We start from the raw sequence: 25925 nt of genomic DNA, 5'->3' as shown, positions 1-25925 counted from the left end.
AGCAGGATGGAAGTAGAGAGAGCAAATAGAAGAAATATACTTTTTCTCTTTTTTTTTTTCCTTTTAAAAGACCGAAAGAGGTGTCGCAAGTAATCTAGTCTAAGCCTCTCCTTTTCCAGTAAGGGAAAACTGAGGTCCACAAAGATAAACTTCTTTCCCAGAGCCATCCATCTGCTAGTAAGTGGCCAGATGGGGCGTCGAACTGCTCTAACCCAAGCTCAATGATTTTTCTCCTCTACCATGATTTCTCTAGAAGAAGGAGAGAAAAATGTCTGAGAATGGTTTTAAAGAGAAACCTTTAAAGATCTCTGTTGGAGAAGAGCTGCTTATAAATTAAAATGCCGGCACTGCCAAGAGCATCTCTTAATCACGTGTGATTCCGTATTTTGTGTTTTTTTTGTTTTTTTTGTTTTTTTGTTTGTTTGTTTGTTTGTTTTTTGGTACACGGGCCTCTCACTGTTGTGGGCTCTCCTGTTGCGGAGCACAGGCTCCGGACGCGCAGGCTCAGCGGCCATGGCTCACGGGCCCAGCCGCTCCGTGGCATGTGGGATCTTCCCGGACTGGGGCACGAACCCGTGTCCCCTGCATCGGCAGGTGGACTCTCAACCACTGCGCCACCAGGGAAGCCCTGATTCCGTATTTTGTATGAGTGACCGTGATGACTTGAGAAGTCCCTCAACTCTTGAGAATCCTGGAAAAATTATTAACTCTGAAGGCCGTGCTCTGGATTCATTGGAGAAACAGATGCTATTCTCCGTTCGTGTTCCTCCTGCTGTAACTCAAATAAAGGCATTTTCAGAGGTCTTTTTCCCCCCCATAATTAGAGTTAGGATGTTTTGTGATGCCTCATACTGTTTTTTTTTTTTCCAGATTTGTATTCTGATATCCAATGGACATTTTTCACTGTGTATTCTAGCATTCTTTGTGTGATAGTGTGTTCCATCAAGTTGCCTCTCTACCAAATGCAAATATTTATTTCTTCTATTTTAGTTTCTGTTTAGTGTCAAAAGGATTTCTGCTCTTCTATCATTGTGATGGTCAAATAGTGATGCCACAGCCTGGCATTGGTAAGCAAGATGGTTAAAGCAAGTGTGAAGGAGAACTTGTTCTAAACTGTTTTTCCTCCTCCCCCTCCTATTTTGCATTTTTAACCTAATATCTTTGTGTCCTCTCTCTTTGCACTTTCATACTCTTCTAAACTCATGTCCTTCCCTTGCAGGTATGATGAAGCCAGCAGGGCCTTTGGGGGCTGCTGCCCCTGGGGGGATGTTGCCTCAGGGCCATCCGCCTCATGGACCCCATCAGTTTGGCCAGAATGGAGCTCATGCCCAAGGTCCTCCTCTTCAAAGGTGAGCGAGATTCCAGCCCTCATTTGTATAATCTACTAAAATGATCTTACAAGTCCCTTCTACACTTGCATGTTGGTTGATTGAAACTTTGACCTCCTGATACTGCCCACATCCTCGAAAGGATCTACTGGAAAAGTGCCAGGAAACAAAGCATTTAGAGAATTTAGGCCAATGGTAAAGCCTGTGGATTTGATGTGGAAGGCGCACGGATGCCAGTGAGGGACTCTTGAAAGGCAGGGTGATAGTAAAAACAACACGGGGGATAAATCATCTGTGTTTATAAATTAAGGAAGGGAGAAGTTGGAGGCAGGCCTGGAGAAGCCAAGGTATGAGATGGGGGAGATGCTGGGACCATGCAACCCCTCAGGACTGTGCCCTGGGAAGGGAGTCCGCAACATACCTTCCCTGCTGGAATCCCATTGTTGTTTGTCCTGTGAGGTGTTGCTGGTGAGAATCCCAGTGCCAAGCTGTACACAGTGTTTACGTTGGAATTTCTCCCAGGATCACCCAGAGGCTTCATTTCCCAGGTTCCTTTCTCAGGTTGTCAGGCTGCAAGGTTGGGGTTGGTGGAGGAGTAACCCTTCTGGAGGGTTCTGGCCCTTGCTGATGGGGAGGCCATTTCGTTACCCTCTGAAGGAGCCTGTAGTCCCTGCTAGTGGGAGAACTCCCTCTGGAATGTTTTAAATTATCAAGTTCATTCACTGACAGGGCATTTGTGAGGTTGACATTCCCTGGCTCTTGTCTGTTGTGATAACATTTGCCATTGACGTGGTAGCTCTGAGATGCAGAGTGAAGGTTGATGTAGGAATCACTGGCTGAGTGAGACTGAGTAATTGGGTTTACATGGGATTGTGGTTTGAACAAGGAGCACGAAGTCAAAGGGCCTGACTCAGGACCTGCCCCTCCTGTCTCTAGCCTCAATAGCATGGTGGGGAGGCACGAGGGGAGGGCAGAAAGCCTGAACCAAGATGCTGCCTCTGGTTCAAGCAATTCACTAGCCTTGTAATGCTGGTGATGTTCCTGGGCCTCTAGACCTCATTTTCCTCACTTGTAAAATAAGGAAGTAGAATTCTCAGTCCAGAGTATGGAGGAGAAAATCTGTAGAAGTACATTGTTGTGAACTGCCAAGCAAGTCAGATTTTTTTTTTTTAAAGAAATGCAAAAATTGAACAGCCACTTTGAAGTTAAGAAAAGATTTGAGTCACTGGTATTAGCCTAGATTGGATTGATCTTTTTGGTTATTTCTACTTGTTTCACTTGAATTAGGTTGCTTAGGAGTAGGTAAATCACAGACGTTGCCATCAGACCGATCTAAGCTGTGTGATTGTGAGCTCAGCACAGCGTCTGGCACAGTGATGAATAGAGGCTCTGGGGTTGGGCACGTTTGATACCCTTGGCTCAGGGAGCTTTGGCTGGGTAAGTTACTCTGCCTCTATGTGCCTTGGTTTCCTCATCACAGTTGTAGCAATAATAGTGTGGTGGTGAGGATTTTGATCACTAATCCATGCAAAAAACCTTGCACAGTGCACAGCACCCATGAAAGACAATGCATGTTAACAGTTATCAGCACTGTTTCCACGGGATATGGAAAGTCTACGGTCTCTTACTTGCCCTTCCTACTAGCTCAGTGTTGCTACCCACCTCGGCTTGGTTTAGGAATCTACCTTATTGTGATTCCCAGGGAAGCACTGGCAGATTTTGCCCCATCTCTTCCTCCTCGACTGTTCACTTGCCTCAACTTGAACTGTGAATTAAAGGTTGGAAATGGGATTTAAAGATGGAAAAGTCTAGTATTCAGGCTAAGCCTCCATGGTGAGGCTACCTAGCCTCATGGGACATATTTCTGTGTATACAGTTCAGTGCAAGCACAAAGGGCTCAGTGACTCTGCAGGTGAATCACACCAGTCTGATAACAGGGGTTGTCGGAGAGCATAGATCCCATATGACCTGGCTGTGCTTATAGCACTGCAGGGAGTCATTTGTACTTAGAGGACCCATCATGGACCCATCATAGAAATCTTTTGATTTTTACCATATCTAAACTGTCGAATAAAAGCGTGATTAATTCAGAGTCATTATGTTGATTTAAATTTAAAAATTATAAGTTTTATTTTTAAATGTTGCTACTTCAAAGGTAATGTTTCCTAAAACTTAAAAATCATACCTAATCACTTGTCTTTTGATGTTGGCTAAAGCGGAATAAATGTCTTAAACTTGTAGGTGGTACTAAAGGTATCTACAAAGTGTTACTGCTGGGTGGGATTAATCTTCTAAATAAATTCTATAACCTAAAGTTCCTTTTTTTAATTATAGGGGGAAAAATCAATTGTAAGTGTTCTATTTTGACCAAGAAATGGCAAATTGGGTGGGAAGGAAGGTTGGAAGGAGACTCGTCTTCCCAAATCGAAGTTATTATTAGGGTGAATCTAATAAGAAATTGGTTGCAATGGAAAAGGAGAAAACAAGAAAAATAAGACAAATACATACTTGTTTTCTCATCCATTTGTGTGTGTATGTGTAAAGCAATGACACGATTGAGCAGAGCTTTTGTTTTTCTCTAGTCTATGGGCTAAGTATTTAAAAATCTAGATTTTGTATCAGTCAAATCTTGAAAAATTTGGTACCTTATCTCCAAATTCTCACAAACTTCAGCATACAGCTCACTTCTTATGCAATTTGAGAATGAAACTTGAAAATGAAAAGTATTTGAGGTTGAGCAGGCCACAGACAACTGAGTCAACTCTCTAGAGGTTTAGGGTTAAACTGAGGCTAACTTTTCATGTTTTGTTAATCCTCTGGTTATGATCCTTTATGGTTCTTTTTGGTTCTTTTTGATGGTGAATCTGCCCTCTTCTGACAGTCAATGAAACAGTTAATTAAAATATGTAATTGAATGTTTCTCAGCCCAGAAATATGTTAAATGAAGTAATCAATGAGAAATATTTAAATCTATATGATTGTTAATTCTAACCACGTTATATTTACAGCAGGGAAAGGGATTGTTCCATTTTTATGGATTGAAAGCTGAAAGCTACAGAGAACTAAGTGGCTTGTCCGTGCTCACACACCAGCTCTCCAGGCTAGGGTCAGGGGCCTGGATTCTCATCTAAGCTCTGACACCCACATGCTGTGTGGTGTTGGGTAAACTAAGTTAGTAAAGTAATGAAATTGAAAAATATTAAACCACTCTGTATGTTTAATATGTTTTGTTAATCTCTTTTTTCATATGTATGTCAGAGTTCTTTTAATTTTTTTTCTTTTTTTTTTTTTTTTTATTTGCGGTACGCGGGCCTCTCACTGTTGTGGCCTCTCCCGTTGTGGAGCACAGGCTCCGGATGCGCAGGCTCAGCGGCCATGGCTCACGGGCCCAGCTGCTCTGCGGCATGTGGGATCTTCCCGGACTGGGGCACGAACCCGTGTCCCCTGCATCGGCAGGCGGACTCTCAACCACTGTGCCACCAGGGAAGCCCTACAAAACGTATCTTTAAGACAGTTCTCAAAATCATTTCTAAGTGATCATAAAGATACAGTCACAAAGCATTTTAGTTTTCTTGACTTCTGGTCTATTGATCATTAGCCCTAGCATAGTTTAGGCTGTGATGGACTCAACTTCCCAAATTGATTTCCAAAACTTGTTCTTTGTTTATGTTAGAATTTTTTTTTTTTTTGGCTAGGTGTCTTGATATGTTTAGCATGTAAGCATAGATATGGGATGATGCTACATGATTCATTTTGAGATCACACTGAGGTTAATTAAAGATTTAGTGTATAACTGCTATATTTAAAATGGATAACCAACAGGGACCTACTGTTTAGCACAGAGACCTCTGCTCAATGTTATGTGGCAGCCTGGATGGGAGGTGAGTTTGGGGGAGAATGGATACATATATATGTATGGCTGTGTCCCTTTGCTGTGCACCTAAAACGATCACAACGTTGTTAATCGGCTATACTCCAATATAAAATAAAGAGTTAAACAATAAATAAATAAAAGATTTAGTGTATAATATCAGTCATTTTCCTAGTGCCACTAGATGGGCTGATTTAATTTTACAAGTTACTGACATTTGTTGTATGTCATTTGCATATGAGACTATGATATTTTGCATATGAGACTATATGATATTAACACCCCTTTTCTCTCTCAGATTTCCTGGCCCTCCACCTGTCAACAGTGCGGCCCCCTCCTATGCACCATACTCACCCTCTACACAATCGTCTTACCCAAGTCCAGTGTCCACTTCTCCTGTTGCCCAGCTGGGCACTCAGCTCACTGCTATGCACGTCAACAGCTATGGTAACAATTTCATTATTCATGCTCATTGACTGTCTTGTCTCATGAGTATTTTTACTAAGAAAGGTTTTCTTCAAGTTCAAAATAGACATACCTCTGGCATACCATATTGAAGTAGTATTTGGACGTTTTCATATAAATCATCTGTATTACGTAAGGCAATAATTAGTTTTTTTCCAAATCATGCTGCCATTTATTTCAAGATAATTGAAGGGCCCTCAGAATACCTTATGTTCAACACCAGATCAGTAAAGAACAAAAAATGCTGACTTCACAAATAAACATTAGACCAGTGAAATTATTTTAAGAAATGTGAGGATAGTTTAACCCTGTATTTATTATGAGGCCCCCAAATCAAAAATATAGTACTCTTTGTTTCACAGTGCTTTTTTTGTTGTTGTTGTTGTTTTTAATATAAATTTACTTATTTATTTATTTTGGCTGTGTTGGGTCTTTGTTGCTGTGCACGTGGGCTTTCTCTTGTTGTGGCGAGCGGGGGCTACTCTTCGTTGCAGTGCGTGGGCTTCTCGTTGCAGTGGCTTCTCTTGTTGCAGAGCACGGCTCTAGGCGCACGGGCTTCAGTAGTTGCAGCACGTGGGCTCAGTAGTTGTGGCTCGCGGGCTCTAGAGCGCAGGCTCAGTAGTTGTGGCGCACGGGCTTAGTTGCTCTGCAGCATGTGGGATCTTCCCGGACCAGGGCTCGAATCCGTGTCCCCTGCATTGGCAGGTGGATTCTTAGCTACTGCACCACCAGGGAAGCCCCACAGTGCATTTTAATTCTGCATTTAGATGATGGGAAGAATGGAAGCTCAGATGCTGTGGGACAGAAAAGAGAACACTAGGAGAGAAAACAGTTACAGTACTGAGATTAACATCAATAGCAATGCTGTATAAGAGCCATAGAAATTTTCTCTGGAACAACAGCATAGTCAGCCATTTATCTTGATGACAGATGTTTTCATTACTTAAAGTTAGTTTCTTAAAAGTATCAGTAAAAAAAAACCCTCAGAGTATTTCTTTTTACTGGTTTCAAAATGGCTAAGTCTCCAAAGCAGCAGCAGTGCAGTTTCACATAATCAAAGAAAGGAAAAAATAATCTGGTTTTATGATTTCCAGTATAATTCGGTAGAATTTTAGTGGCCCATCCCGTCTCCTTGGTTATTTCTACCTACTTCCTAAATCCATTCGATCAAGTCAAGCACAGGATGCAAATAATTTATTGACTTGAGTGAATAATGCTTGTCACGCAAAAAAATTTTTTTCTTCTGTATGATTTTCTATATTCTGTACCAGATAAAATTCCTGAATTAATGCCATGTATCATGAAAAGTGAATGCAACTGAGTTAAAATTTATCCTACTAATTTTCTCACTATCATTATAAATGTTGCTGCACTTGTATGCAGTACTCCAAATAGCATTTGTGTCACTTTCTGAATGATGATTTCATCTTTGGGGGAAAAAAATTGACTTGTACGGGTGCCTTCTTGCTTTATTCTGAAAAAGAAGTGTCCCTGTTGTATACGTGGTAGAAGTCAGAGTGTTGAGAAGTGTGGCATTTAGGTGGGCTGGTCTTTTTCTGGCCTAGGTTCGGGCATGGCTCCCCCCGGCCAGGGCCCCCCTGGCCCTCCATCAGCAGCAGCAGCATTCCAGGGTCCATCACGGTCTCCGCAGCCATCCATCTTGCAGCCTGGATCTCAGGTTCTCCCACCACCACCCACTGCACTAAACGGCCCCGGTGCCTCACCCTTGCCTCCATCAACGCACAGACAAGATGGGCTCCCCGGGCCTGCTCCTCCGAACGCCCAGTACCAGCCCCCGCCTCTTCCAGGACAGACCCTAGGCCCTGGATATCCTCTGCAGCAGGGTAAGGTGGGCAGGGCTCAGAGGAAGGCCTTGGGTCCCCTGGGGGTACCCTTAATTGGGAATTATCAGATTTGTTCCTACGTTACTAGGCATCTATCACTTACTGTTTTTGAATAGTGTGGCAAGTGCAAAGTAAAGGGGAACTGTAAATATTCACGTTTAACCCCCTGCCTTATTTAATATGAAAAATGCAAGGTGCTTGACTGAACAGTACAGTATTGTCAATGAGCCCTACATCTGGGTTTGGGGATTATAATAATTTCTTTTTAAAATTTTTTCTAAGCAGCCAACTATGGCCCCCAGATGGCAGGTGCACAGCTCTCCTACCCAGGAGGCTTCCCCGGAGGTCCTGCACAGATGGCTGGTCCACCGCAGCCCCAGAAGAAGCTGGATCCTGACTCTATCCCCAGCCCAGTAAGTGCTCTTTTCACTCTCACAGTCTACCTAACAAAAAACCATTCTTCATTCATTGTTCTCAGAAACTCTTCAGTTTGTTAGCATTTATCCTGTCCTTTATTGTCAAAGCACAATACCCATCACATGGATAAGGCTTGCTTCCTTCTGTGTATGTATGGGGGTGGTGAGGGTGGGTTATGGCATACCAGAGGTCTCCATGAGAGAAACAGCCTGTGCAGATTTTTTTTTGGTATCACGTAAACTTGGCAGTATCTATTGATGTTTATATTCACATATATTGGCAGTATGTATTGATATTCAATGAGTAATTAGTAGTAAGAGTATAGTCTATATAAAAATGCTATTTTAAGAAACTAAAGGACCCTTTTCAGGATACTCAGAGGAGTACAAAGTATTTGGCATATTTAAAAAAACTGTTTTAAATAAAATTAGAGCTGTAACTTAATTCTCCTCCACCCAAGTGATTTTCTTTGGAGAATTACTTTTTAGTAACTGTATCAGTTGGCTTTTATTAGGTTAATCTGCATAACAAACAGTCCCCAACTTGGCTTACATCCACAAAGATTTATTTATCACTTAGGTTACATGTACACTGCAGTAGCTGCAGTTTGGTTTTAGGTTTTGCTCCATGTGCCCTTATCACTCCAGAATCTAAGGTGAAAGGGTACCCCTTATCGGGGACATGTATTCTCATGGCAAAGAGAGGAAAGGAGGAAAACTGGTCAAAAGGTGCAATAGCTGTTAAAGCTTCCAGTCAGATGCGGGACATGTCACAACCACACACATGCCCTTGGCTGAAACAAGTCATATAACAAAGTCTGATGTCAATGGGGGAGGGATATAAACACTTCCCTCAGAAGAAACTGCGAGTCTTATGGCTTTGAGCAGGGATATAAAGTCCTTTGGAATAAGAATGAAATTGTCTACAGTTAACTTGCATCTTTGAAGTGGTTCTATATACATGAGTAGAAAAAGTTAGAAAGAGACTAAGGAGCACTAAGAGGTATTATATTTTATATATATATATATATATATATATATATATATATATATATATATATAGCCTAACTTTTGCATGTAACAAACCACCAGCAAACTTAGTAGCTTATAACCACTATTTATTATGCTCATGAGTCAGTAGGTCCTCTGGGCTGGGCTTGACTGATTTTGGCTGGGCTTGCTTTGTGCATCTGGGGTCCACTAGAGGCTTGACTGGAGCCCAAATGGTCTAGGATGGTCTATGAGTTTTCTGCGGTTGCTATAATCCAAGTACCATAACCTGTGACTTTCCAGCGTCTGGTGGCTCCAGGCATTCCTTGGCTTGTGGCCGCATCATTCCAATCTTTGCCTCTGTTGTCATATCACCTCCCCCTCTTCTCTGTGTCTTTTCTTCCGGGTGTTGACCTCAGAACTCCCTGTGCCCCTCTCATAAGTTTCATGTGATTCCATTTGGGGCCCACCCAGATAATCTAGGATAAGCACTATCTTTCAAGATCCTTAATTTAATCAATTCTTTTGCTATATGCAGTGTTAGTCACAGGTTTCAGGGATTAGGACATGGATGTATCTTTTTGGGGGGCTATATATTCAGCCCACTATAAATGGTATCATTCATGCATTTGGTATTTGTTACCCATCTGTTAGCTGGGGATGATTGAGTCCTGTCACCAAGCAGGATAGCCTAGGTTTGGTGGTGGCCAGAGATCCAAGAGGGAAAGTAGGAATATGCAAGGCCTGCTGAGGATGGTCTGCGGTGTTCTCTCATCCAAAGCAAGTCCCAAGACCACCCCAGAGTCAAGGGGCAGAAAAATAGACCCTGCCTCTGCATGGGAGGAGCAACAAAGTCCTTAAAAATGGCATAGGTATAGGTAGGGGTGGAGGATTTTGGCTATTTTTGTACTCTACCACTTATTCCATATTTTTTAAAATATAAACTTGAAGACTTGTGATAAAGTATCTGATGCTATGTTAGAAATTAATTTTTTTTTTTTTTTGCGGTACGTGTGCCTCTCGCTGTTGTGGCCTCTCCCGCTGTGGAGCACAGGCTCCGGACACGCAGGCTCAGCGGCCATGGCTCACGGGCCCAGCTGCTCCGCGGCATATGGGATCTTCCCGGACCGGGGCACGAACCCGTGTCCCCTGCATCGGCAGGCGGACTCTCAACCACTGCACCACCAGGGAAGCCCAGAAATTAAATTTTAATAACTCTTAGTGCCCTTATTGATGATCATGTTACCAGCCATTACTTTTCTAGTTTAATGTTATTTGATTATTCCAGTTGAAGAAGTATCATGTATTTACATGACTTACATTTTGACTTCCCGTTTCTCTGCTTGTATACAACATCTACAGACCCTTTGGGTTGTTCCATTTCATTCTCTGATGTTTCTAGCTCCTGGTTCATTGTTAGTTAATCTCTCCAGTACTGTTTCTGTTACAGTTATTGGCAATTTTACTATCCATCTGTAGAAACTTCCATTTCTCTGGCCTCTCAATTCTTGATCTTATTTTCTTCCAATGTTCTTTGTATCTACCCCACTTACTCCTATCGTTACCAGTGACTGTACACCTTCAAAGTCTCAGTTGAAAGCATCCCATCCTCCAACCACTGCCTTCTATCTTTTCAGCTCATTCCCTTTAGGACTCAAACTTCAATAATAATTCACCTACCAGGATTTACAGCCTACCACTTTTTCTTGACTCACGCCACCTTCATCTTCGCACTTATCCTCTGCAGCTTATATTATGTGATCCATGACTATAAATCTGTCCCTTGCATCTTCTACCCTGAACTCCTTTGCCCCCTCCCTCCACTGCATTCACCTAGAAAATTCCCATTTGTTTTTAAACCAACTCTCCACCTACGCCGTGCCTGCACCCCAGATGCTGAAGGCAACTTGAGAAAGATGCACACCACGCTTACTGGTCTCACTTTGAATTCATAACCACTAAACTAAAGTGAACCTTTAGTTGTGTGTTTCTAAAACCTAACTGCACAGAATAATAACTGGTAGAGCATTTAAAATTATTGATGCCTTGCTCCCAGCCCCCCAAATTACAATTTAATTGTACTGGGCATTGGAGTTTTTCAAAGTTCCTCTGTTAATTCTAACGTGTAGCAAGTTTGGAGACCATCACCCAACTCCGCTGACCCTCCCGTTTTCCTGGATGACTATCATTTCTTCTCTCTTGAAACTCCTAACACTACCTTTTCCTTTTCTGACTCTTTAATGATAACCTGCTCCTTATTACACTGAGAAAATAGAAGAAATCCAAAGAGGACCTCTGCATGTTTCATTTCCACATCTCGCTGCATCTGTGTTCATTTATCCCTCTTCCTCCTGTTAGTGTGGATAAGCTTGTCCATACTCCTGACCAAGGCCATCACCTCACTTGTGCCCTAGAATCCACCTCTACGGCCTTTCAAGAGTAGCCCTCCAGAAAATGTCCCCTGTATTAGAGTTCTCCAAAAAACAGAACCAATAGGATATATGTCTATATATGGAAATAAATTTATTTTAAAGAATTGGTTTACTCAGTAGTTGGAGACTGGCAAGGCCAAAATCTGCTGGGCTGGCCAGTGCTCTGGAGACACAGGAAGAGCTGCTGTTGCAGCTTGACTCTGAAGGCATCTGAAGCAGAATTCCCTCTTCCTCAGGGAGACCTCGGTATTTTTCTCATAATCCTTCAACAGGTCACAAGAGGCCTACCCACACTGCGGAGGGTACTCTGCTTCACTCAAGGTCTACAGATTAAATGTTAATCGCATTTTAAAAAATACCTTCACAGCAAGATCTAGACTGGTATTTGAAACTGGGTACCATGGCCTAGCCAAGTTGACACATAAAATTAACCATCACATCCCCTCTCTGCTGCATTATCTTTACTTATTTGAAGATAAACTTAAGTTTTTCTCTGTCTAGATCATTCTCATCAGAATATAAACCTCCCGAAATACCTCTTATTGTTAATGAAAGAAGCCTCCTTTGTCCCTTCCCCATATCTATCCAGTTTCCTCCCCAATTTGTGTCTCTCTTTTACAGCAAGAAATCTCTAGAAGGGTTGCCTTTACCCACTGTCTTGGTTCATCTCCTCCTATTCCCTCCTGAACCTGTTCCAGTTTAGATCTTATCACTACAACCCTACTAATACTATGCTTGTTCAGGTCTCCAGTGACCTCCCATTTCCAAATCTTGTGGCCAATTCTCAGATCTCCTCTGTCTTGACCTGTCAGCAACAGATTTGACACATCTGTTCATTCCATCCTCCTTGAAACACCTTTTCAGTGGGGTTACTGTGTCCCCAGCACATAGAACAGTGCCCAGTACATAGTATGCACTCATATTTGTTGAACGAATGAATGTTAACAACAAAAGCAATGAGCAGTATATTGTATCATCCATCCAAGACCCTTAAAATACACGCATACAAATCAGTCCAATATTATTTTATCTTAAGAGTAATGTCAACACCACCCACTCCTTTACATCTCTGCTTGTTTCACTGGTGGCTCTTTCCTGTCTCCTTTGTTGGTTTCACCTCATCTTTGCAACCTCCTCGTGTTAAAAGTGTCCCAGAGTCTTTGGACCCGTCCCCTTCTCCATCGACATTTACTCTCTAGTCAGCTCTACTCGAAGTGTGCTCCTAGGACGGCACATGAATATTGGCTGGAGCAACCAAAATGTCCATCAGCAGATGACTAGATAAGGAAGATGTGGTACATATATACAGTGGAATACTACTCAGCCATAGAAAGCATAAAATAATGCCATTTGTAGCAATATGGATGGACCTAGAGATTATCATACTAAGTGAAGTAAGTCAGACAAAGACAAATATCATATGCTATTACTTATATGTGGAATCTAAAATATGACACAAATGAACTTATTTATGAAACAGAAATAGACTCACAGACATAGAAAACAAGTTTGTGGTTACCAAAGGGGAAACGGGATGGGGGAGATAAATTAGGAGTTTGGGATTAGCAGATACAAACTAATATATATAAAATAGATGAACAACAAGGTCCTACCGTATAGCACAGGGAACTATATTCAATATCCTGTAATAAACCGTAATGGAAAAGAATATAAAAAAGAATATATATATATGTATAACTGAATCACTTTACTGTACACCAAAACGAATACAACATTGTAAATCTACTATACTTCAATAAAAAATTAAAAACAAAGCAAAACAAAAAAAACATTGGCTTGGAGCTTAATAGGAATGCATGTTCTCAGGCTCCACCCCAGACCTGAATCAGAATCTCTAGTAATGGGGCCCTGGAACCTGTTTTAACAAGCTCTTCAGATGTTTCTTAGGCACGCTAAGGCTTGAGAAAGTACCACTTTAGGGAATTCCCTGATGGTCCAGTAGTTAGGACTCCACACTGTCACTGCTGAGGGGCTGGGTTCAATCCCTGGTCAGGGAACTACCATCCCACAAGCCACACAGCACGGCCAAAAAACACATTAAAAAAAATAATAATAATAACAAAAAAAACCCAAAACGTGGCCCGAGAAGTACTGCTTTCGATGATTCATTCTCATGGCTTTAAATGAGAATGTAGATACTCCTAGTCAAGACCTTTTCCTTGAAATCTAGATTAAAACCCCATTCTTCCAGGTCCTCTGGCCAAAAAACTTGGAGTCATCCTTGATTCTCTCTTTCTCGCATTTAGTCCTTTAGCTAATTCCATTGCTTCTGCCTTTTGTGCTCATCCTGGTCCAAGCCTCTATACCCACCTGGATTATCATAAGAGCATCCTAACTGGTCTCCCTGCTATTCTGGTCTGCACAGCAGCCAGGGTGATCCTTTCACATTCTAAGTCAGATGATGTCACGGCTCATAACACACCCTCCAATACTCCTCTAGTTAGAAACCAAAGTTCTTACAAAGGCCTGCAAGACCCTACCGTATTTGCCACCCCTGACACCGCCCACCCCCTGCCACACACACACACACACACACACGCACGCACGCACGCACGCACGCACGCCACTCTGACCTGGTCTCTTACCACTCTTCTCCGTCACTGCTTTGCATCACACCAGCCTCCTTGTTATGCCTCAGCCACGCCAAGCGTACTCCTGCCTCAAGGCCTTTGCATTTGCAGTTTCCTGTGCCTAGATTCTCCTCCCCTACATACATACAGGGCATGGCTCAATCCTGCATTTCCTTCACGTCCTCATTGCTCATCCCCCATCTCACTGGCAGCCCATCCATATCACTTCATATCCACAGCACTTATTACCTGACATAGGATGTATCTTACTTACGCATTTATATATCGCTTGTCTTCCATACTAGAATGCCAGCTCCAAGAGGTCAAGGATTTGGTATTGTTCACTACTCTGCCCCTAACACATAGAACAGGGCCTGGTACAGAGTATGTGCTCACATATTTGTTCAATGAATGAATGTTAACAACAAAAGCAATAAGCAGTATGCGATGTGATTTATTCAAGACCCTTAAAATATGCACATATAAGTCAGTCCAATATTATTTTTATCTTAAAAGTAATAAAACAGCAATACCAGATGGAGCCTGTTTTTATATTCTTAACACCAGAGTAGGATGCGTTTGCTAACTAAATTAATTCTTCCTTCTGGAAGGAAAGATATGAAATCATGTTTACCGAACTCCTGTTGCATTCCAGCCCTGAGCTAAGTGCTCACTACAACTCTTTCGGATGGTGGTCTTAGCCATATTTTGGAAGTGAGGACACTGGTATCACCATCAAACTCTTCCTCACTCTTTGTATCAGCAGGAGGATTATTCAGCAGTTGAGATCTTCCTGTTCTCCTCTTTCTCTCACTGTGCCCAAGTGCAAATAATTCTGCTTTAGGCAGCCTGCCTTAGATGTGTACATGCATCTTATTATCTTGTCTCTCCCTTATCCTTTTTGTTCATTTATCTCAAGAGAATCACTTTCTTTTTTTCTCTTTCCTGATTCTATTTTGTGAAACTAGAATACTCTGTTCATAGCAGATATGTGTGAAAGTAATTCTAGTGGCAGAAAAAGAAATCTGTACATTTTGAAGTAGCATTGGCATTATTAGGAGTCACTGTCACCAAATTTGAAACCCTTTAAGAACTGAGACACAGTCACAATCTCTATTGAAATTTCTGTGTTTTATCTCTAAGCTGTTTTCCGAGAATATGGATTTGAGGTAAAAAACAACCACCAAAAAAACCCTTGTATTTTTAGAAATTACTAGAACTGTTATATTTCTCACTCCCTTTGTAGTATTCTAGCCAAGATGTGACTTAATTTAGAAATGTAGGGACTTCCCTGGTGGCGCAGTGGTTGAGAGTCTGCCTGCCAATGCAGGGGACACAGGTTCGAGCCCTGGTCTGGGAGGATCTCACATGCCGTGGAGCAGCTAAGCCCATGCGCCATGACTACAGGGCCTGCGCTCTAGAGCCTGCGAGCCACAACTACTGAGCCTGCATGCTGCAACTACTGAAGTCCAGGAGCCTAGAGCCCGTGCTCCGCAACAAGAGAAGCCACCACAGTGAGAAGCCTGTGTACCGCAACAAGAGTGGCCCCTGCTTGCTGCAACTAGAGAAAGCCTGCACGCAGCAACAAAGACCCAACGCAGCCAAAATAAATGAATAAATAAATTTAAAAAAAAAAAAAAAAAAAAAAGAAATGTAATTACCACCAATGACATTGTTTCTTTGGAGGCAGTGCTTTGTGAGTTGCAAATGGCTAATTTAAAATAAACTTTTTAGAAGTAGAGTCTATCTGAAGACTGAGAGCTATCTATGTTCAATATATACATTATTATGACTTTTACCTCGCTTTCGTATTTGACACTTCATTGGTTGAAATGATGACAGTAAATGTAAACTACTCCAGTTTTGAATGAACCAGATGAACCTTGTGGTTGAAATGTAGAGTGTAATTACAGTGTTTTGATTTTTCTGTTTGCTTCTTGTCTCTGCCCATGGTAGCTTTTAGTCTCGTTTGTATCTTAACAGTAGTTGTGTTTGGAGCATATTCTATATCCTTAATTTAATAAAAATTCAAATCCTATGAAATTAAAAAGACAGAAATGCATGGATTTAAAAGCAGGCTAAATCTGTCTCTGATATGCTGTAAAAACCAATGATATCAATGCCAGGTGGGGCCTGGATTGGATGAGATGGGAAGGGAAAATGGAGCAGGTAACGTTTCAGAGCTTGGGGGAAGACAATTTTTATATTAGTAGTAGTTTCTTTTTTTTTAATCGAAATACAGTTGATTTACAATATTGTGTATGTACAGTAAAGTGATTCAGTTATACATACATATATTTTTTTCAGATTCTTTCCCATTATAGGTTATTATAAGGTATTGAATATAGTTCCCTGTGCTATAAACACAACAGTAAATCCTTGTTGTTTGTCAGTTTTATGTATAGTGGTGTGTATATGTTAACCTCAAACTCCTAGTTTATCTCCTGCCCCTTCCCCTTTGGGAATTTGTTTTCTATGTCTGTGAGTCTGTTTCTGTTTTTTTTTTTTTTTTGCGGTACGTGGGCCTCTCACTGCTGTGGCCTCTCCCGTTGCGGAGCACAAGCTCCAGACACGCAGGCTCAACGGCCATGGCTCACGGGCCCAGCCGCTCCATGGCATGTGGGATCTTCCCGGACCGGGGCACGAACCCGTGTCCCCTGCATCGGCAGGCGGACTCTCAACCACTGCGCCACCAGGGAAGCCCCTGTTTCTGTTTTGTAAATAAATTCATTTGTATTATTTTTTAGATTCCATGTATAAGTGATATCATGTATTTGTCTTTATCTTACTTTGCTTAGTATGATAATCTCTAAGTCCATTCACATTGCTGCAAATGGCAATATTTCATTCTTTTTTATGGTTGAGTAATATTCCATGGTGTATATACGTGTGTGTGTGTGTGTGTGTGTGTGTGTATGTATACACGCACCACATCTTCTTTATCCACTCATCTGTTGATAGACACTTAGATTGCTTCCAAGTCTTAGCTGTTGTAAATAGTGCTGCTATGAACGTTGGGGTGCATGTATCTTTTTGAATTAGTTTTCATCTTTTCCAGGTATATACTCAGGAGTAGCATCACTAGATCATGCGGTAGCTCTATTTTTGTTTTTTTGAGGAAACTCCGTACTGTCTTCCATAGTGGCTGCACCAATTATATTCCCACCAACAGTGTAGGAGTGTTCCTTTTTCCACACCCTCTCCTGCATTTATTATTTGTAGACTTTTTGATGATAGTAATTCTGACCAGTGATACCTCACTGTAGTTGTGATTTGCATTTCTCTAATAATTAGTGATGTTGAGCATCTTTTCATGGGCCTTTTGGCCATCTGTATGTCTTCTTTGGAGAAATATCAATTTAGGTCTTCTGCCCATTTTTTGATTGGGTTGTTTTTTTCTTTGATATTGAGCTGTATGAGCTGTTTGTATATTTTGGAAATTAACCCCTTGTCAGTCTCATCGTTGGCAAACATTTTCTCCCAGTCAGTGGGTTGTCTTTTTGTTTTGTTTATGGTTTCCTTTGTTGTGCAAAAGCTTTTAAGTTTGATTAGACCCCATTTGTTAATTTTTTATTTTATTTCTTTTGCCTTGGGAGACTGATCTAAGAAAATATTGCTATGATTTATGTTGGAGAATGTTTTGCCTATGTTCTCTTCTAGGAGTTTTATGGTGTCATGTCTTATATTTAAGTCTTTAAACCATTTTGAGTTTATTTTTGTATATGGTGTGAGGGAGGGTTCTTACTTCACTGATTTACATGAGGCTATCCACCTTTCTCAGCACCACTTTCTGAAGAGACTGACTGTTTTCCATTGTATATTCTTGCCTGCTTTGTTGAAGATTAATTGACCATGGGTGTGTGGGTTTATGTCTGGCCTCTCTACTCTGTTCCATTGAGCTGTGTTTGGTTTTGTGCCAGTACCATACTGTTTTGATTACAGTAGCTTTGTAGTGTTGGCCGAAGTCTGGGAGGGTTATGCCTCCAGCTTTGTTCTTTTTCCTCAGGATTGCTTTGGTAATTCTGGGTTGTTTGTGGTTCCATATAAATTTTAGGATTATTTGTTCTAGTTCTGTGAAAAATGTCTTAGGTAATTTGATAGGATCACATTAAATCTGTAGATTGTTTTGGGTAGTATGGCCGTTTTAACAATACTAATTCTTCCAATCCAAGAGATGGGATATCTTTCCATTTTACTTTCTCTTTCTGATATTTCATTATTAGTATAAAGAAGTGCAACAGATTTCTGTATATTAATCTTGTATCCTGCTACCTTCCTGAATTCATTTATTAGTTCTCATAGTGTTGGTGTGGAGTGTTTAGGGTTTTCTGTATAGAGTATCATGTCATCTGCATATAATGACAATTTTACCTCGTCCTTCTAATTTGGATACCTTTTACTTCTTTTTCCTGTCTGATTGCTGTGGCTAGGGCTTCCAGTACTATTTGAATAGAAGTGATGAGAGAGGGCATCCATGTCTTCTTTCAGAATTTAGCAGGAAGCCTTTCAGCTTTTCACTGTTGAGTATTATAATAGCTATGGGTTTGTCGTAAATGGCTTTTATTATGTTGACATATGTTCCCTCTGTACCCACTTTGGTGAAAGTTTTTATCATGAATGGATGTTGAATTTATCAAATGCTTTTTCTGCATCAGTTGAGATGACCATGTGGTTTTTGTCTTTTGTTGATATGGTCTGTCTCACTGATTGATTTGCATATTTTGAACCATCCTTGTGACCCTGGAATGAATCCAACTTGATCATGGTGCATAATCCTTATTATGTGCTGGATTCAGTTTGCTAATATTTTGTTGAGGATTTTCACATTTATATTTATCAAAGATATTAGCCTGTAATTTTCTTTTTTTGTAGTGTCTGTCTGGTTTTGGTATCAGGGTGATGATGGCTTCATAGAATGACTTTGGGAGTGTTCCTTCCTCTTCAGTCTTTTGGAAGAGTTTGAGAAGGATAGGTGTAAGTTCTTTGTATGTTTGGTAGAATTCCCCAGTGAAGCCATCCATTCCTGGAGTTTTGTTTGCAGGGAGTTTTTTTAAAAGTTACAGATTCTGTTTCACTTCTAGTGATTGGTCTGTTCATATCATCTATTTCTGCTTGACTCAGTTTTGGCAGGCGGTATGTTTCTCGATATTTGTCCATTTATTCTAGGTTGTCCAATTTGTTCACATATAACTTCATAGTATTTTCTTATGATTTTTCGTATTTCTGTGGTATCGGTTGTTATTTTTCCTCTTTCATTTTTTGTTTATTTTTTAAATTTATTTATTTTTCTTCTTGGTGAGCCTGGCTAGAGGGTTGTCAATTTTGTTTGTCCTTTCAAAAAGCGAGCTCTGGTTTTATTGATTTTTTTCTTTTTCTTTTTTTTCTTCTTTGGATCTCTAGTTTATTTATTTCCTCTTTGATCTTTATTCTTTCCTTCCTTCTGCTCACTTTGGGTTTTGTTTGTTCTTTTTCTGATTCTTTTAATTGGTAGTTTAAGTTTTTGAGATTTTTCTTGTTTTTTGAGGAAGGCTTGTATTGCTATGAACTTTCCTCTTAGAACTGCTTTTGCTGCATCCCATAGGTTTTGTATGGTTGTGTTTTCATTGTTGTTTGTCTCAAGGTATTTTCTGATTTCCCCCTTGATTTTATTGTTGACCCATTGGTTATTTTAGTAGCATATTGTTTAGTTTCCATGTAATCATTTTTTTTCTCACTTTTCTTTCTGTGGTTGATTTCTAGTTTCATACCATTGTCGTCAGAAAAAAATGCTTGAAATAATTTCTATCCTCTTAAATTTGTCCTAGTATGTGGTCTGTCCTAGAGAATGTTCCATGCATGCTTGAAAAGAATGTGCATTCTGGGTTTTTTGGATGTAGTGTCCTGTAGATATCATTGAAGTTCAACGATTCTATTGTGTGATTTAGGATCTCTGTTGCCTTATTGGTTTTCTTTCTGGAAGATCTGTCCATTGATGTCAGTGGAGTGTTAAAATCTCCTGCTGTTATTGTATTCCCCTCAGTTTCTCCCTTTATGTCTGTTAGTATTTGTTTTATGTATTTAGGTGCTCCTATATTGGGTGCATATATGTTAACCAGTGTAATATCCTCTTCTTGTATTGATCCTTTTATCATTATATAGTGTCCTTCTTTATCTTTCTTTATGGCCTTTGTTTTAAAGTCTATTTTGTCTGATATGAGTATTGCTACCCTTGCTTTCTTGTCGTTTCCATTTGCATGAAATATCTTTTTCCATCTCCTCACTTTCAATCTATGTATGTCTTTCACCCTAAAGTGGGTCTCTTGTAGGCAGCATATTATAGGTTCTTGGTTTTTTTTAATCCAGTCTTCCACTCTATGTCTTTTGATCAGAGCATTTAGTCCATTGACATTTAAAGTAATTATTGATAAGCATGTATTTATTGGCATTTTAAACCTTGTTTTGCAGTTTATTGTGTAGTTCTTCTTTGTTCCTTTCTTCTTTTTGCTTTTCTTTTGTGATTTGATGGTTTTCTTTTGTATTATGTTTAAGCTCCTTTTTGTTTTTTGTGAATCTATTGTATGTTTTTGATTTGTGGTTACCCTGTTTTTCAAGTATGTTAACCCATAACTATTTCTACCTTCTTTAGACTCATAGTCATATAAGTTCAAATACATTCTAAAATATCTACATTTTTTATGCCCCTCCCCCACATTTTGTGATTTTGATGTCCTATTTTACATCTTCATGTTTATTTTATTTGCTGTTCATTATAGTTATAACTGCTTTTATAAAAATTTTCTTACTGGCTTATTTAAGTGATCTTCAATCTTTTTATATATTTGCCTCTCCTATTGTGTTTTCCCCTTTCCTATAGATTATTGCTTCTTTTCTGCTTAGAGAAGACCCTACAATATTTCTTTTAGGTTAGGTTTAGTATTGCTATCTTCTTTTAGTTTTTGCTTATCTGAGAAATTCTTAGTTTCTCCTTCTATTCTAAAGGATAATCTTCCTGTGTAGAGCATCCTAGGTTGCAGGTTTTTCCCTTTCAGGACTTTGAATGTATAATGCTACTCCCTTCTGGCCTGCAACATTTCTGCAGAGAAATCAGCTGATAACCTTATGGGGGTTCCCTTGTACTGACTGTTTGTTTTTCTCTTGCTGCCTTTAGAATCCTCTCTTTATCTTTAACTTTTGCCATTTTAATTATGTTATGTCTCATTGTGGGTCCGTTTAAGTTCATCTTGTTTGGGACCCTCTCTACTTCCTGTACCTGGATATCTGTTTCCTTCTTAGGTTTGGGAAGCTTTCAGCCATAAATTCTTCAAATACGTTTTTGATCCTCTTTTCTCTCTCTTCTCCTTCTGGAACCCCTATTGTATGTACGTTGGCATGCTTTCTTTGTATTATCCGGTAGATCTTGTATGTTCCTTTAATTTTTTCTTTCTTCTTTCTTTTTTACATTTGTCTTCCTGTCTGCTGTTCTGATTGGGTGATTTCTATTATTTATCTTCCAGATCACTTATTTGTTCTTCTGCATTATTTGGTCTGCTATTCATTGCCTTTAACTTGGTGTTTATCTTGGCAGTTGAGTTGTCTAATTTTGATTGGTTCCTCTTTATAGTTTCTAGTTCCTTGTTACAGTGACCTGCATTTCTATAGATAAATTTTCTTAATTCCTTCAGCATTTTTATTACCTCATTTTTGAACTTGGGATCTGGTAGACTGGAGTTGTCTTTTTCATTGTTTATTCTTTCAGGGGGTTTCTCCAGTACTTTTAATTGGGAGTAGTTCCTCTGCTTTTTCATTTTACTTAAATTTCTCTGACTCTATGAATTTAGGAGAAACAGTTATCTACTGTGGTCTTGAAGGGCTTTTTTTATGTGCGAGTGTCCTTGTGTAGACTGTGTGAGTCCAGTATTTTTGATATAAGGGCTGTTTTTAGTATGGATGTCTGCCACGTCTTTCCTCAGAGTGTTCTGGCTGTTGTCCCCTTGATATGGGGTGTGTTCGGTGTTGTGGTGACCAGAGCCTGCACTGGATGTTGGGTGGGGCCTCCTCTTTGCTATGTGGTTGTCACAGCCCTGTCATGGGCAGGGTCAGCTCCCCAGTTGTTGTAGTAGAAGCCCCTAGATCTAGTTCTAAGCTGTGATGTGAGATCGGTGGGACTGGAGTGCTCCCACTGGGAAAGGAGGCACTGTATATTCCTCCCCAGGGGCTTTCCACTGCAGACATGCAATTCTGTGAGGATTCTGGGACGCCACTCACCACCTGGTGTGCTTGCCCACAAAGTCCACCACTGCTGGTGTGCCCCCTGGACCTTCCCCCACTGTGGGAGCACTGATAATTGACTGGGATGTCAGCCCCACCTCTGGTGTGTGCCTGCTGCCAAAGCCCACTGCCACCAGAGGCATGACCTGCCAGGAGCATGCTGATAATGGGGCTTGTGTGGTGGACCTGTGCTCCATCTTGCACGCACCAACAGTGGCGTCCCCAACCACACTCCGGGCCTCTCGGGCTGCCTCTGTGCAGCCAAACTGAGTCCCCTTCCTGGGTCTGTCCACTGAAGCTTATGTTTCAAGACCCAGTCACTGTGCACACCAGGAGGCACATGTCTCGAGCTAGGAAGTGGGCCAGCATGGCAGCCCTCAGAGCTGGTCCCTCTCTGTGCTGCCTACCAGCAAGCCAGAACCTACACACTCCTCCCGAGCAAAGTCCAGGCCTCTCCAACTCCCTCTCTGTCCCAGCACACCTCCCAGCAGGGGAAGGAGGTTCCCAGGGTGAGAGAACCTTTCCTCCTTCACAGCTCCCTCCCAGGGGCACAGGTCTCATCCCGATTCCTCCTTCCTTTTGTTTCTTCCCTTTTGTACTACCTGGTTACATGGGGATCCTTCTTTCAGCTTTGATCTTGTGCCAGCTTTCAGTTGGTATTCTCTGAGAATTCTTCCACATGTAGATGTATTTTTGATGTGTTTGTGGGAGGAGGTGAGCTCCACATCCTTCTACTCTGCCATCTTGATCTACCCTCACATTGTTTCTTTAGGACCACAAAAACTTCGTATCCTCCAAGGCTACGTGTTGCAGTCTGGGCACTCATCTCATTTCTCCTCTTTTTTCCCTCCTTTTACTGCCTCCTTTTTTTTTTTTTTTTTTTAAACTCCCTTATCTCTTGTCACTTTTATCCTATAAAGAAAGAAGTGAGGACAGGGAGAAGATAAAGAGGAAGAGAAAGATCCTTTTATTATTAGAATTCCTTCTTAACTCCATGCAACTAGATTTTGCTCATTATTTTAATCCCTAGACAGTTACAACAGAAAGACAATGTTTTGTCTCTATAGTCGTCATCAATAAATGTTTCAGTAGAGAAATATAAGATGTTTCCAAATTAAAGGACAAAACTTAAGGGGACTTCCCTCGAGGTCCAGTGGTTAAGACTCTGAGCTTCCAATGCAGGGGACGCCGGTTCAATCCCTGGTTGGGGAACTAAGATCCCATGTGCCGTGCGGCACAGCCAAAAAAAATAGGGACTTTTGTTCTCATTTCTATATGATAGGCAAAAATCATATGGGAACACGATATTGTTTGTTTCTTTTGTCTCAAGGAGCAGGAGTGTGGTGGAGGAAACTTGAAAGCAAACTGAACATCAAGAGGGATTTGAGGAGAAAAGTCTTCAGCTTATATATTTTAAATCATTTCTTCTGAATTTATTTTTAGCCTTTTAGAGTTTTCTTTAACTTCAAAAAATATTTTCTTTGGGCTTCCCTGGTGGCACAGTGGTTGAGAGTCCGCCTGCCAATGCAGAGGACACGGGTTCGTGCCCCGATCCGGAAAGATCCCCCATGCCGCGGAGCGGCTGGGCCCGTGAGCCATGGCCGCAGGGCCTGCGCGTCCAGAGCCTGTGCTCCGCAACGGGAGAGGCCGCAGCAGTGAGAGGCCCGCTTACCGCAAAAAAAAAAAAAAAAAAGTATTTTCTTTTAAAAAAAAGGTATTTTCAGTTTCTTATCCTATGAGAATCTTTTCCCAAAAAACTCTTATCTACGGGCCCAAGAAACAAATCGAATAAAAATAAAAAGATCAGGTCAGAGCTCAAGAGCATTACAGAATAGAATTTGGAAGCTACTGGCATAAAGTTGTGAAAGTAAGCAAAAGTGGGACTGAAGACAAGACATGGAGGGTTCTCAACGAGAGTTTGATCTGAAATGAGCTGAAAGGATTTAGAAAATGCCTTTGTGTGTGCGTGTGTGAATAGTGTGAGGGGAAGGTTGGGAAGTCTTAACTTACTTTAACGTGCTCTTGATCTCTTATTTATCAGATCCAGGTGATCGAGAATGACAGAGCCACCAGAGGGGGACAGGTTTATACCACCAACACCAGAGGCCAGATCCCTCCCCTGGTCACTACAGATTGTACGATACAAGACCAAGGTATCTCTTTTCAGTTATGGTTTTGACTGAGGTCTTAGTATTTCTCACATTTTTTAAGCAAATACATTGATACCCTTCAATAATGCTGTCACTGATGGGCAACCCCTTTATAGCTGGTTAACAGGAACTAATTTGCCATTAGTCAAGTAAAGAGAAGGTACTGTCGTCTGAGTTCTACTGTATTCTCTGCTTGTAAAAATCTAGAGAGTTTCTGGTGAGGTACAGTGCAATGTATCAATTTAAGAAAAATTTAATTTATGTGTTTAAAATTGTTCATGCCCTACTTTGGTTTAATTTACTTACTACAGTGGAAACCTGGCAGTATGACATGAGCAGAGCAGTAGGGGATTGAGTACTTGAGTCAGCAGACCTGGTTCTAATCCCAATGACATTTTTTTCAGCAGGTCCCTGAACATTTGGGGTTCTGGTTTCCTACTTTTAAACTGGGATGAGGAGAGGCTGAGCTCTGTCTCTACTGACTCTGTCCCATGTCTCCTATCAGCTTCATATATCTGTCAAGCCTCATGCAGGTTTGATCTTTCTGGGAATATATTATTCTGTTATTTATGGCAAGTTGAAATATAGCCTGATGAGATGTGGCGTCTCAGATTCTGAATAAACCCTTTTAATGGGTCATATACTCAATCCTGGAAATATAACATTGGTATACAGGCAATCGTGTTGTCTCATCTGAAAGTTGTCAAGCCACCAGTTTCCAGATGGGGCTCCCCTCCCTTCAGTCCATCCTCTGTGCTGCCTTCGGCACTGTCCTTATAGGGCAGGCAGCACAGTGAGGCAGAAAGAGCTCCGACTGGGAGCCTCACACACCTGCACGCAAATCCAGGGTCTCTTCCTTAGTGTCCTGAGCTCTGCTTATCCCACCTCTCTGAACCTCAGTGTCGCCCTCTGTAAGATGTTAGGACTAAGACCTGCCCTGAAGGGGCAATGTATGGGTTAGAGATGACTCGTGTGTGCGTGTGTGCACACGTATGTATGTTTATATGTATATGGGAGCTCGACATGTAGAAGGGGTTGATGTAAGTCACAGATGATGTTACTGTTATAGGTATTAATATTAAAACACACTTCAGATTACTTCATTTTCTATTCTAAAAATAATTTGTTCCTGACTACTTACAGAATCCTTCCAAACTTGTCAAATGAATTCACATTTGTTAAGCACTTAGGACCTAGTATATAATAGGTTGAGGTATATGAAATTACTGATTTTTTTCTATTGTTGACCTACAAGAATGGCAATTTCATTTCAACCTAATAGTAAGTGTTATGTTCATGTTTTTAATATTTATTTATTTATTTAATATTTTCGTTTGAGGCACTTTGCAGACCTAAAGAATATTCCTTACCAGCCTCATCTCTCATCTGTTTCTTCCTCTGCATCTGCCTCAGCCATACCAAACTCACCCCCTTTCCCTCCTGTCTCTGATTCTCACTTTGTACTGCTTTCTCTGCAACAGACTGGGGACTGTTTTCTGTCCACTGTTGTACCCCTAGAAATTCACCTGGTATCTAGAATATAATGGTTGCCCAACAAATATCTGTTGAATAACTGTATTTGGTATATATA

General features: G+C 40.9%; 1 protein-coding gene across 2 annotated transcripts in view; it reads left to right on the top strand.

The window, feature by feature from the left end:
• Window positions 1-25925, top strand: part of SEC24D (SEC24 homolog D, COPII coat complex component) — a 110952-nt gene that overhangs the window by 7051 nt on the left and 77976 nt on the right. Inside the window, exons 2-6 of one of the 2 annotated variants that reach the window (XM_065877528.1) lie at window positions 1220-1349; window positions 5498-5646; window positions 7230-7508; window positions 7794-7921; window positions 24226-24337. In XM_065877528.1, coding sequence (XP_065733600.1) covers window positions 1220-1349; window positions 5498-5646; window positions 7230-7508; window positions 7794-7921; window positions 24226-24337 — 798 coding nt within the window. Of the gene's footprint in view, window positions 1-1219; window positions 1350-5497; window positions 5647-7229; window positions 7509-7790; window positions 7922-24225; window positions 24338-25925 lie in introns of both variants that reach the window. The other variant, XM_065877527.1, reaches the window with a different exon arrangement.

This window comes from Phocoena phocoena, chromosome 5, assembly GCF_963924675.1.
Source record: "Phocoena phocoena chromosome 5, mPhoPho1.1, whole genome shotgun sequence".
Taxonomy (NCBI): Eukaryota; Metazoa; Chordata; class Mammalia; order Artiodactyla; family Phocoenidae; genus Phocoena; species Phocoena phocoena.
This window is presented reverse-complemented; position numbering and strand designations above follow the sequence as displayed.